Source organism: Salvelinus sp. IW2-2015, linkage group LG3 (assembly GCF_002910315.2).
Source record: "Salvelinus sp. IW2-2015 linkage group LG3, ASM291031v2, whole genome shotgun sequence".
Taxonomy (NCBI): domain Eukaryota; kingdom Metazoa; phylum Chordata; class Actinopteri; order Salmoniformes; family Salmonidae; genus Salvelinus; species Salvelinus sp. IW2-2015.
In genome coordinates, this window is record NC_036840.1 from 15,829,651 (window position 1) to 15,843,785 (window position 14,135).

At 40.5% G+C, this 14,135-nt stretch overlaps 1 protein-coding gene across 5 annotated transcripts in view; it reads left to right on the forward strand.

Moving 5' to 3' along the window:
* Positions 1–121: 121 nt before the first annotated feature.
* LOC111951466 (ubiquitin carboxyl-terminal hydrolase 15) overlaps positions 122–14,135 on the forward strand; it is a 40,539-nt gene continuing 26,525 nt past the window's right edge. For 2 of the 5 annotated variants that reach the window (XM_023969584.2, XM_023969601.2), the window contains exons 1-5: positions 122–251; positions 1,135–1,265; positions 1,874–2,004; positions 4,243–4,369; positions 6,147–6,292. In XM_023969584.2, coding sequence (XP_023825352.1) covers positions 163–251; positions 1,135–1,265; positions 1,874–2,004; positions 4,243–4,369; positions 6,147–6,292 — 624 coding nt within the window. In that variant the 5' untranslated portion in view covers positions 122–162. Of the gene's footprint in view, positions 252–1,134; positions 1,266–1,873; positions 2,005–2,217; positions 3,151–4,242; positions 4,370–6,146; positions 6,293–14,135 lie in introns of those variants that run through there. The other 3 variants (XM_070434795.1, XM_070434801.1, XM_070434807.1) reach the window with 2 other exon arrangements.

The window sequence follows — 14,135 nt, forward strand, 5'->3', positions numbered from 1 at the left end:
AATATTCAGGGCACATGCTGTGAACCACTAGAAGTCGCGTTATCCACGCTGACTACTAGGCACAGTTCCAGTTCGGGTTGATGATTGGCTGAAAAGGGCTGTCTTACGCCCGTGTGAGACGCTTCTCTATCCCACCATGCAGCGGGTGATGTTCAAGGAAAGATGGCGGAAGGAGGAGCGGCTGATCTGGATACCCAGAGAGGAGAAGTCGCAGCACTGCTGAAAACACAGCTACGAAAGGGAGATACTTGGTAAGAGTTTGCTGATAACTTTTTAAAGGTCTTAGGAAGGTGCTGGTTGACCTTATCGTGGCTGTCAAAGTGCTAAAGCAGCGGAGAGCGGGTGTGACAGGCCGTGTTGACAGTTACCTTGCCAGTTAACGTTAGCTATCAAGTCAGTCAGCCTCTGTCAGCTAAAGCTAGCCAGCGGGTTCGCTACATTCCACAGTTTCTAGTGACCAAGTTATTTGCCAACATGGGATTGTCTAGACACATAGGTACGTTACCAACGTAGCTAACTTAGTAAAATACATTTATTTTCCCAATGATTTCAGTTTCATGATCTTGCGATTCAAAGCTGGCTAGCTTGATTTCAAGTTTTTGCCCGTGACGTGAGCTCATCTGGCAAGTCAGGGAGGAGTCATGAAAAGCAACTGTCAAAATTACTTGGCTTGCAAACTAACACACAAACGTGCCAGTATCAAACAGTTAGCTGCTGACAATTGATGTTTAGTGACACTCAAGTGTCCCAACTAGCTAACTTTTGTCTAGCTCACACTGTTGGCAAGCATCTGTTTTATGGTATTTGTAACATTCTTTACATTGTTTAACGTTACTCCAAATGAATGTCAATGAAAGTTTTTTAATCTAATAACAGATCAGCTGCTGGTCATTCTGAAATGACTGCTTTGTCTCGAGTTCTCTCTAATTAACAAAGATCAACTGAATGAGAAACACAGAGACTTTTGTAACTGTCTTTCTCTCAGCTGTGCTGGTTAGTGGGTACCATGCCTGTACTTTGGAGCTACACACTTTATTTTATTTTTTTAACTTATCAGATACCATCTGCTACCCCAAACTCAGATCTAGTCTAGCATGATCTCAAATCTAAATAATCAGTTCTCTTTCTACATAGGTACCTAGTGGACAGCCACTGGTTCAAACAGTGGAAGAAATATGTGGGCTTTGACAGCTGGGACAAATATCAGATGGGAGACCAGAATGTCTACCCTGGACCAGTGGACAACTCGGGGCTCCTTACAAGTGGTAAGATGCACCACACTCAGGCAATAAATATTGCTTCAAGGAGGTCTATCTCTGGAGAGAATAGTGGAAATGGTGACTTCATAACATGCTCTTTTACTCATCCCCAGTGTGTCCAGATGAACATACCACTGTTTTGCGCAGTACAGGATGTTTAGTGTGAACAACATGATGTATCTTACCTAATATATCAAACTAAATGCTGTTATACATGCAATTTCTATAGGCTAAGTATGACAGAAAAAGTAGGTCTATAATATACTCTAAACATCAATGAAAATGGTCAAGGGTAGCCTTACTCTGGTCTATAGAAAGCTATCTGTTGCTTGGTTTTATTGTATGAGAAACTGCCATTATGAGTAGGCTACCACCATCGAAGCTGTCCCAATTGAACAACCCCATTATAACCCTAGCCATACATTGTCCTAAAATGTTTCCCTTTAGTAAACCCACTTTCGCCACAAAACCTGGGTCATATTCATTATGACAAACAGACAAACAAAAATTAATGTTTGTTATTGGCCAGGTTCAGGTAGTCCTTCCGTGTCAGTCCATTTTCTATTGTTTGTTGCCTAATGAACATGACCCGGTTCTCTCGCTCTCTCGAGTAGATGGGGATGTTCTGGCCATCAAGGAGCACCTCATTGATGAGCTGGACTACATCCTGATCCCAACAGAAGGCTGGAATAAGCTAGTGAGCTGGTATCCACTGATGGAGGGACAAGAGCCTATCTCACGCAAGGTAAGGATGGGTGATGTTATTAGTGGCTAATTATGGCTGGTGTGGTCCAATATCATTGTTTTTAAATGGTCAAATAAATAAAATGTAGACCTATTGTATGGGTATAAGAGCTGATTGGGTACAGTGTACGTAGCACTAGTGCCTCAGCAGTAGTCAGATGAAAGAGAAGATCAGTCAGAGCACAAGGCTCAGGTACTTTATGTGAAGTGGTGAATAGTATGAGATTAGATAATATGGTCAGTACACAATTACATTTCAATGGTTGCCGTTTGGCCTGTTTGTTGATAACCTACTTGTAGCTGAAGAGGTTATTGTGGTGTGAGGAGTAATTGAGAAGTTTCCATTTGTGTCAATCTCGGCTGTGTTCTATAGGGTTGGATTGATCAATATACTTCAACACAGGTCAGATTGGGATCATTGTGAAAAAGGATACCAGGATAACTTTGATTTCTAGATCGATATTAAGTCCCTCCCAGCTAGTAACTGAATCTCAAGCATAAGTTATCTCAATGTTTAGCCTATGTCTCTCTCACTGTCTTCTTCAAGAGAAAAGCAGCGGGACTGTTTTTGATACAATTTAGCTACCGGTATTCCAAATATGCTAGCTATTATTTGTAATACATGGACCGACACTAACATTCTGTATAAGGACTTGATTGGTTTTTAAACCTAAAGTGGTCCCGAGTACAGATGCTTACTAATTCAATGTTGTCTTCAGAAGATCAGATTTTCTAAAGTGGAAGTAGGCTACATTGATATTATTTAGTTGCTTTTTTATTCAGTGTGCTTTTGGTTTAACTCTGACAACTAACTACAGTATAAGCCAGTAACTTACATAAGGATTGTGTTCCTGGAAACTTCAAAGGGGTTATGATAGCCGTTAGAAATAACCCTACGTTAACTGCCAGCCGGGCCTACTGTACTTCCGTGAGCCCAGACATGGCTTTCTGCATTTTCAAATCTAGCCAGTCATGGCATCATGGCTGCTGCAGTGCTTAATTTTTCTCCCCCATTCGATCCTCCCCTTTTTGCCATGTATGTTGCGGGGGGTATCAAGTGGCCCTGGCCGTTTCTATTTTCAGAGATTGCTCTGGATGACTGGAACACCGCAACATGGAGCGAGCTACGAGACACAACATGCAGGAGGTTTTCTTTCTTTCTCGCTTTTGGGGGTTCTTTTACTGTTAGACTGTTGGAATTGATTTTCCGGGTTCTCCTATTGCGGTTCCACTCAGCTTCAACGTAGAGAACCTATCACCTGGGGAGTGATTCTAGAGTGTCCTTGTTTTTCCAAATAGCGGAATGCTGCCTGAGGTCAAACAGAGAGAGCGGCAGAGGCTTTTTAAGAGCGAAGGAAGAGCGAACAAGGGAGAGAGCCTAAGCAAAGGGCGGGGTGGATCGGGGTTGGTTCTTAGCATAGCTGTTTTCTAAATTGGCTGTTCTGTCAGTTTGTTACTGTGAGACTTAACTTGCCTTTTATCTCTGCGTTGTGTGGAACACATGGCTGGGCATTCATTTTATAAGGAGGGCCGTGGGTGATGTCTGGTGGGTGAATCTGACCCATGCCTACAGCTGATCTCATTGCCTGGGGTTAGGGCGGGTCTGTATCCTACGGTGTGGGGCCAGCCACCAGCGGAGGGGCTGTGTGAAATGAATAGGAATGGACCCTTTAGCTGTGTCTACGCTCTGGGGCTATATTAAGAGTCTCCGTGACACGCTCCTTTCAACGGAGTTAGAAAGTGTAGCCTATAGTTTATACACTTACAATGCTTTCAGTGTATACATAGTCCTATTAACTGGGAAGCCAAATTCTTAATTTGTTTCTGTTTCTACTGCCATATGCTTTGTTCTTTATTTCTTGTTTCCTTGGTGAAGTTGGTGATTGCTTCTCTGTTCAATGTTGAAGAGTTTTAGCGAGTTCCAACTTGTACTCAATCAGCAATGCGAATCTTGCCCATATTGGCGCAATGTCATGAGTTTAATTAGCAAAAAATATTTTTGTTTCTTTCATATGCCGTCATGTACAACAAATGATTAGAACAAAATTCACAATGTAATGAGTTTAATTGCCAAAATTGTAACCGAGTGATAACTATTTTCTTCTCATGCCATCTGTCATGTAAGAGAACTTTAACATTGTCAAGTGTTTCATTTGAAAAACAAACATATTTGTTAATTAGTTTTTTCTTTTGCCATCTGTCATGATGTAAAACACACTCTATTGACATATTTCGACAGGTGGTAGAACAGGGTATGTTTGTGAAGCACTGCAAGGTGGAGGTGTACCTCACAGAACTGAAGCTGTGTGAAGACCGCGACATGGACAACGTGGTCACCAGACGCTTCAGCAAAGCAGACACGATAGGTAGGCAGACTTATTCTCCCTAACAGAATGAATTGAGCAGATAGTATCTTTATTTAGAAGAAACTCTAGTGTCTTTTCCTCATGGATTATTTCCACCTGTTTTCTACCCTGTTTTTATTTTCTTTTACCTTTATTTAACTAGCCAAGTCAGTTAAGAACAAATTCTTATTTACAATGACGGCCAAACCCGGATGACGCTGGGCCAATTGTGCGCCGCCCTGTGGGACTCCCAATCACGGCCAGTTGTGATACAGCCTGGAATCGAACCAGGGACTGTAGTGATGCCTCAAGCACTGAAATGCAGTGCCTTAGACCGCTGCGCCACTCAAGAGCCCCTGCCATTATAATATAATAGTTTTATCTATAATTTAACACTTTTATCTACAGTGACTTATAGTCATGCGTGCACGTATGGGTAGTCCTGGGAATCAAACCCATGCTTTACCAAGCGCCATACTCTACCAACTGAGCCATAGAGTACCATTATATTGGTGTAACCCTAGTAAGCATTGGTATGACCATTATTTTCATTGTACAGTTAACCTGACAAATGTAGCAACTGGCCACTTTTCTCACCCAAAAAATGAATGAATCGATCATTCCCATCCATTAGCACCAGTCATAGTGATTGCACAGAGAATGAATAAGTAATATATTTGTTTTAAAATGCAGAGAAGCTCTCCTTTTTCCTTTTTGTGGATCAATTCCACTCATTTTCTTCCTGATATGAGGATTCTATATTTATATCCTGACATGTTCTGTAGTTCTTCATTTGACTTGTTGGTGGTATACTTTGGTTCCCGTGACCCATTGCTCTTAGTTATTTCACTGATAATACAAAACGTCTTTTAAGTTTATGAAAATCGAATGCATTGCCAGCCTTTTAATGGTCAATTTAACCAGTGAAATCACAGGGGAAGGTCACTGATATCTCTGTTTTGTTTGTCGACCTCTTATGAACACTGACTTTGCTTTTGACTACTGCAAAATGATGCGCTCCCAAAATAACTGCCAAAACTCTGCTCCCTAAAGCGCACACAAGTCATCAGCAATTACATGGGCAGGGAGTGTTACTATAAAGTAATGAATTAATCTGCTGCCAATTTATCAGAGCATGAGCGATTTATACAACCAATTATTCTCTGCCCTAAGTATGCAGGTGCATGTGTGTAATTTTTTCATTTTGTCACCTACACCGAGTGTACAAAACATTAGGAACACCTACTCTTTCCATGACAGACTGACCAGGTGAATCCAGATGAAAGCTATGATCCTTTATTGATGTCAAATGTTAAATCCACTTCAATCCGTGTAGATGAAGGGGAGCAGACCGGTTACAGAAGGATTTTTAAACTTCGAGACATTTGAGACATGGATTGTTTGTGTGCCATTCAGAGGGTGAATGGGCAAGACAAAAGATATGTGCCTTTGAACAGGCAATGGTAGTAGGTGCCAGGTGCACCGGTTTGTGTCAAGAACTGCAATGCTGCTTGGTTTTTCACGCTCAACAGTTTCCTATGTGTATCAAGAATGGTCCACCACCCAAAGGACATCCAGCCAACCTGACACAACTGTGGGAAGCATTGGACTCAACATGTGCCAGCATCCCTGTAGAACGCTTTCGACACCTTGTAGAGTCCATGCCGTGACAAATTGAGTCTGTTCTGAGGGCAAAAAGAGGATGCAACTCAATATTATGAAGGTCTTCCTTATGTTTTGTATACTCAATGTGTGTTGCTTACTTGTTACCTTTGTTCTATAACCTCCTGTGATGCAGACACCATTGAGAAGGAGATGCGTAAACTGTTCAGTATCCCAGACGAGAAAGAGACCAGGTTGTGGAACAAGTACATGAGCAACACGTTCGAGCCTCTGAACAAACCGGACAGCACTATACAGGACGCAGGACTCTACCAAGGACAGGTATGAAATAACCCTTGGATACCAGGCTATTTGTACATTGTCTCTACTTCCTGTCCTGTCATCGCACCAGTTATATAGGATCTAGATTATTCCACACCATGCAAACCGACAAGGAAATTCTCTATGCTCTTGTTACTCGGAATAGCGCCGGAGGGGATGCCTGCCGTTTCACAGGCTCCTAACCAATTGTGCTATTTTGTGTTTTTTTGCATTGTTTGTAACTTATTTTTTACATAATGTAGAAGCTACTGTCTCTTATGACCCGAAAAGAGCTTCTAGATATCAGAACAGCGAATACTCACCTCGAACTGGACAAAGATTTTTTCTTTAATGAGGATAGCATTTTTCTCTCAGACAAGGCCGGAATCCCTGTCATTCGCCTGAAGAAAAGGAAATACAGGTGGAGGAGATCAAGGGTGCCTTGTGAAAATTAATCGGCGAGTAGGTAACCTGCCTCTACCATCCGTTCTATTAGCCATCACTGTAGAATAAACTGGATATGTTCCGTTCGAGACTATCCTACCAACAGGACATTAAAAACGAATATCTTATGTTTAACCGAGAKGTGGCTGAACGATGACACAGATAATATACAATTGGCAGGGTTTTCCGTGCATTGGCAGGACAGAACAGCTTGCAAGCAAAAACTAAAGCAAGAAGTACCAGTGACTCGCTCAATACGGAAGTGGTCAAATGACACGGATGCCACGCTTCCGCGGGATTTCTTATAAGCGTCCGGATTAGTATCCAGCTCCTTGATTTCGGCAGACCTATCCTTTAGCTTGGTGAGGATGTTGCCTGTAATCCATGGCTTCTGGTTGGAATATGTACGGACGTGGGGACGAAGTCGATGCACTTATTGATGAAGCTGGTGACTGAGGTGATATACCCCTCAATGCCATTGGATGAATCCCGGAACATATTCCAGTCTGTGCTAGCAAAACAGTCCAGTAGCATAGACACCACTTTCGTATTGAGCGAGTCACTGGTACTTCCTGCTTTAGTTTTTGCTTGTAAGCAGGAATCAGAAGGTATTATGGTCAGATTTGCCAAATAGATGGTGGTGGAGTGCTTTGTATGCATCTGTTTGTGGATTAAAGGTGGTCTGCATGAGCATTTTCTTGTTTGCTTATGGCCTTATAGAGTTGTTTGAGTGCGGTCTTTAACCATTGGTTTATGGTGGTAAATAGACGGCTAGGAATAATATAGTTGAGATCTCTCTTGATAGATGGTGTTGTCTACAGCATATCATAGGGTACTCTACCACAGGCGAGCAATACCTTGAGACTTCTTTATATTGGACATCGCACACTAGCTGTTATTGAAAAATGGACACACACCCCCACCCCTCGTCTTATCAGACGTAGCTTCTCTGTTCTGACGGATCATGGAAAATCCCACCAGCTCTATTGTCCGTGTCGCCGTTCAGTCACGACTCGGTGAAACATAAGATATGACAGTTTTTAATGTCCTGTTGGTAGGATAATCTAAATTCTAGGTCATACATTTTATTTTCCAATGGTCGCACGTTAGCCAAAAGAACGGGTGGGAGTTTATTTGCCCGCCTACAAATTCTCATAAGGCAGCCCGACTTCTCTTTTTCTCCGGCTTCACGCAAATGATGGGGATTTGGGATTGTTCCCGGGAAAGCAGTATATCCTTCTCGTCAGACACATTAAAGGAAAAAGGTTTTCCAGTTCGAGGTGAGTAATCGCTGTTCTGATGTCAAGTTATTTTCGGTCATAAAAGACAGTCGCAGCCACAATACGTACAAAATAAGTTAAACGACGCAAGAAAACGAACAAAATAGCACAGTTGGTTACAAGTATGTAAAACGTCAGCAATCCTCTTCGGTGACATCTTAACACCGTGTACCTGTGTAATGATTATGCTGTTTAATCAGCTTCTTGATATGCCACACCTGTCAGGTGGTGGATTATCTTGGCAAAGGAGAAATGCTCACTAACAGGGATGTAAACAAACTTGTGCACAAAATTTGGGAGAAATACACTTTTTGTATGTTGTATGGAACATTTCTGGGATCTTTTTTTTCAGCTCATGAAACATGGGACCAACGCTTCACATGATGCGTTATTGTTTTAGTTCAGTGTAGTATCCACTGTAATTATAATAAAGTACCTAAAGTTGAAGTCGGAAGTTTACATGCACCTTAGCCAAATACATTTAACTCAGTTTTTCACAATTCTTGACATTTAATCCTAGTAAATATTCCCCATTTTATGTCCGTTTGGATCACCGCTTTATTTTAAGAATGTGAAATGTCAGAATAATAGTAGAGAGAATGATATATTTCAGCTTTTATTTATTTCATCACATTCCCAGTGGGTCAGAAGTTTACATACACTCAATTAGTATTTGGTAGCATTGCCTTTACATTGTTTAACCTGGGTCAAACGCTTCAGGTAGCCCTTCACAAGCTTCCCACAATAAATTGGGTGAATTTTGGCCCATTCCTCCTGACAGAGCTGGTGTAACTGAGTCAGGTTTGCCTTTTTCAGTTCTGGCCACAAGTTTTCTATAGGATTGAGGTCAGGGCTTTGTGATGGCCACTCCAATACCTTGACTTTGTTGTCCTTAAGCCATTTTGCCACAACTTTGGAGGTATGCTTGGGGTCATTGTCCATTTGAAAGACCCATTTGTGACTAAGCTTTAACTACCTGACTGATGTCTTGAGATTTTGCTTCAAAATATCCACACAATTTTCCTGTCTCATGATGCCATCTATTTTGTGAAGTGCACCAGTCCCTCCTGCAGCAAAGCACCCCCTCAACATGATGCTGCCACCCCTGTGCTTCAAGGTTGGGATTGTGTTCTTCGGCTTGCAAGCCTCCCCCTTTTTTTCCTCCAAACACAACAATGGTCATTATGGCCAAAAGGTTATATTTTTATTTAATCAAACCTGAGGACATTTCCCCAAAAAGTACGATCTTTGTCCCCATGTGCAGTTGCAAACCATAGTCTGGCGGTTTTGGAGCAGTGGCATCTTCCTTGCTGAGCGGCTTTTCAGGTTATGTCGATATAGGACTTTTTACTGTGGCTATAGATACTTTTGTACCTGTTTCCTCCAGCATCTTCACAAGGTCCTTTGCTGTTGTTCTGCGATTGATTTTCACCTTTCGCATCAAAGTATGTTCTTCTCTAGGAGACAGAACGCGTCTCCTTCCTGAGCGGTATAACGGCTGCGTGGTCCCATGGTGTTTATACTTGAGTACTATTGTTTGTACAGATGAACGTGGTATCTTCAGGCGTTTGGAAATTGCTCCCAAGGATGAACCAGACTTTTTTTTTCTGAGGTCTTTGCTGATTTCTTTTGATTTTCTCATGATGCCAAGAAAAGAGGCATTGAGTTTGAAGGTAGGCCTTTAAATACATCCACAGGTATACCTCCAATGAACTCAAATGATGTCAATTAGCCTTTCTGAAGCTTCTAAAGCCATGACACAATTTTCTGGCATTTTCCAAGCTATTTAAAGGCACAGTCAACTTAGTGTATGTAAACTTCTGACCCACTGGAATTGTGATACAGTGAAATAATCTGTCTGTAAACAATTGTTGGAAAAATTACTTGTCATGCACAAAATGGATGTCCTAATCGACTTGCCAAAACTATAGTTAACAAGAAATGTGTGGAGTGGTTGAAAAACGAGTTTTAATGACTCCAACCTAAGTGTATCTAAACGTCTGACTTCAACTGTACATATAGCCCAACACGTCTTATTATACACATCTTAAGTATCTGGCTCCAAAGAACAGCGAAGCTGCAAGTGTCCTTTACCAGAAGTAGCCTAGGCCTAAACATCCATTTACAAGCAGGGATTAATCCAGACAACTGGGCAATGGGTCACTGGAGGGACGTTCCTGTCAATGTTAACAGCTGCTCTAGAGGATATACAGGAATGTGTCCCAAATGGCACGCTATTCCCTACACAGGACTCTAAATTAAAATGTCATTGGTAGTGCTAGTGCCTCCAACTTAAAGTTAAGAGTAGAACATAAAATTGATTACCTTGTCGTGTTTTTGGCTATGCCGGATTGTGATATGACATGCTATTCTATAAAATAATTTCTCTGTAATTAATATTACCTGATTAACCTTTACTTAACACCCATCCCGGATCCGGGAGCATCCTCATCAGTAAAAGCTGACTAGCATAGCCTAGCATAGCGCCAAAAGTAAATAATAGCATATAAATATCATGAAATCACAAGTCCAATACAGCAAATGAAAGATAAACATCTTGTGAATCCAGCCATCATTTCCGATTTTTAAAATGTTTTACAGCGAAAACACTATGTATTTCTATTAGCTAACCACAATAGCCAAAGACTCAACCGCATATTTTCACCATGTTTCTACCGCATAGGTAGCTATCACAAAACCGACCAAATATAGATATAATTAGTCACTAACCAAGAAACAACTTCATCAGATGACAGTCTTATAACATGTTATACAATAAATGTATGTTTTGTTCGAAAATGTGCATATTTGAGGTATAAATCATAGTTTTACATTGCAGCTACCATCAAAAATATCACCAAAGCAGACAGAATAATTACAGAGAGCAACGTGAAATACCTAAATACTCATCATAAAACATTTATGAAAAATACATGGTGTACAGCAAATGAAAGATAAACATGTTGTGAATCCAGCCAATATTTTCGATTTTTTTAAAAGTGTTTTACAGCGAAAACACAATATATATTTATATTAGCTTACCACAATAGCCAACCACACAACCACATTTATTCACCGCATAGATAGCATTCGCAAAAACCAGCAAAATATATAAAATTAATCACTAACCTTGATCAACTTCATCAGATGACAGTCTTATAACATCAGGTTATACAATACACTTATGTTTTGTTCGAAAATGTGCATATTTAGAGCTGCAAACCGTGGTTATACATTGTGAATATGTAGCATCGATTCACCAGAATGTCCGGAGCTATTTTGGACACTCACCTAATCTGACCAAAGAACTCATCATAAACTTTACATAAAAATACTTGTTGTATGGCAAATGAAAGATACACTGGTTCTTAATGCAACCGCCGTGTTAGATTTTTAAAAATAACTTTACCATACAACAGCCTTGCGTTATTGCGGAGACAGCGCCCGCCAAAACGGCAGAGAAAGGAATAACATTTTCCACAGAAATACGAAATAACATCATAAATTGTTCTTACTTTGTTGAGCTTCCATCAGAATCTTGTACAAGGAGTCCTAGAGTCGAGGATAAATCGTTGTTTGGTTTTAGAATGTCTTTCTTCTCTGCGAATTCGCGCCACAATGCTAGCCAATGTTGATGACGTTCCCAGTTTCTCTCGACGCAAAGAACGGAAAACTCAAAGTCCCAATAAACTGATGAAACTCGGTTGAAAAAACCTACTTTATGATGTTTTTCTAATATGTATCAAATAAAAACAGAGCCGGAGATATTAGCGTGTATACCGAACGCTTATCATAAGACAATATGGAGGTGCTTCCGCGCCTAGGGTGAAAGGAAATCTGGACACTCAGTCATCCAAGAGCTCTTGTTCGACCATCAGATCAAGCTAGACACCCTGCCTGTTGACATCTAGGGAAGGGCGTATGAAGTGCAGCATATCGATAAATATTAGGCAATTGAATAGGCAGGCCCTGAAACAGAGCCTCGTTTTCAGATTTGAAGTTTGCTGCAAAATGAGTTCTGTTTTACTCACAGATATAATTCAAACAGTTTTAGAAACTTGAGAGTGTTTTCTATCCAATAGTAATAATAATATGCATATTGTACGATCTAGAATAGAGTACGAGGCAGTTTAATTTGGGCACGATTTTTTTCCAAAGTGAAAACACGCGCCCCCTATGACAAGAAGTTGCTAATCAGGTAAATGTAATTAACTAGAAAGTCGGGCACCAAGAAATAAGTCTATAGAGCTGTTATCTTCCGAATACTCTTAACTTCTCTGGGATCGCGGGACGCTAGCGTCCCAACAGCCTGTTAAAATGTAGAGCGCCAGATTCCCAAAAAAAATCTATAAAATCAAACTTTATTAAATTACACATATAAGATACCAAATTAAGATACACACTCGTTGTGAATCCAGCAACATGTCCGATTTCAAAAGGCTTTCGCGCGAAAGCATAAGATGTATTATCTGATGATAGTACAGAGGCTACACCTCTCTTTGACAATTTCAACATGCCGGCGCTACTCAAAACGCAGAATAAAAATATAAAACATGCATTACCTTTGACGAGATTCTTTGTTGGCACTCCAATATGTCCCATAAACATCACAAATGGTCCTTTAGTTCGATTAATTCCGTCCATATATCCAAATTGTCCATTTTATTTGGCGCCGTTGTACCAGGAAAATAGCGTTCAATTTGCGCAAAATCACGACAAAATACAAAAAAATTACCTCTAACTTTGCCAAAACATTTCAAAGTACTTTTGTAATACAACTTAAGGTATTTGTAAACGTTAATAATCGATCAAATTGAAGACGGGTCAATCTGTTTTCAATACAGGATATCAACAAACTCACGGTACTTTTCAAGTCTTGCTCAACTCTCAAACATAACAAACGACGTCACTCCACTTCCGGGTCAATATCTTCTCTCAGTTCACTAAGGAAAAACCTTAACCTTTTTCCATACAATGGCGACGTCCAGTGGAATCAGTAGAAACTGCGTGGATAGTAATTAGAATTCTGGTGTGCCCATGAAAACCCATTGAACATACAGGAACTTAACAATAAAAAAGTTAGTCCTCAGGGTTTTGACTGCTATATAAGTTCTGTTATACTTACAGATATGATTCAAACAGTTTTAACTTCAGAGTGTTTTCTATCCAAATCTACTAATAATATGCATATCTTATATTCTGGGGATGAGTAGCACGAAGTTGAAATTGCGCACGCTATTTTTCCCAAAGTGAAAACTCTGCACCCTATCCTCAAGAAGTTAAAGACCTAGTAATCTTTTACATCAGTAGCAGTCAATATTTAATCGGCACTTTATTCAGTCTCATCTGAAAGTAGTAAATTCTTGGTTATCTTCACGAACCCTGGCTAACAAGTTGAATTGGCAATACAAAATTTGATTTAATCATTTATTTACTAAATACCTAAATAATCACAGAGTATTACGTCTACACAGAATGGACATAATTTGTAATCAATGTATGTCATTAAGGAAAACGTCCCTTGCGGATGGAACAGATATGACGGCTGGTTACACTAAGAAAAGGGGGTTGGGTTTTGAATGAAAGAGCAGGAAGACTGAGTAACAAGGGATGCTATCGTAAATACAGAATCTTATGCATTCTAAATAACTTCCCATTTGGAAAAAGGAAAATGCAATACATATTTACTCTGAGCTGCGCTTCAATAGGTTGGTCGTAGATGGATGGCCAGGTTGCCCAGCAGGGATCTCTTGTCCTTTGAAGAACGTCTGTTTGTAAACTGCATACGTTGTAGTATCGTTGTGTGTTAGACTGGATACATCATCCGTCCTTTCATAGCCCACGTTTACAGCGGCTGCTGCTAACTCAACGGCTAGGAGGTATCACTTCTGGAGTGAAGAGTTCAAAGTTCATACCAAGTTGCCATACTTTTAAGCTCGTGCTATATTCTGGGTGGTATAGTTGAAGTTCATCCTTTCTGCGTGTCGATCGTCACCTTCACATTGAACACGGTGCTAATTTCGTTAGGTTATTATCTGAGCCCTTTTAACATAGGACCGTCGTCCTCACGTCCTCGGTATAGAAAGTAGAATTTTCGTCAACGGGTTTATATAGTGGTGAAAGAAAAGCGTGTTTCATAG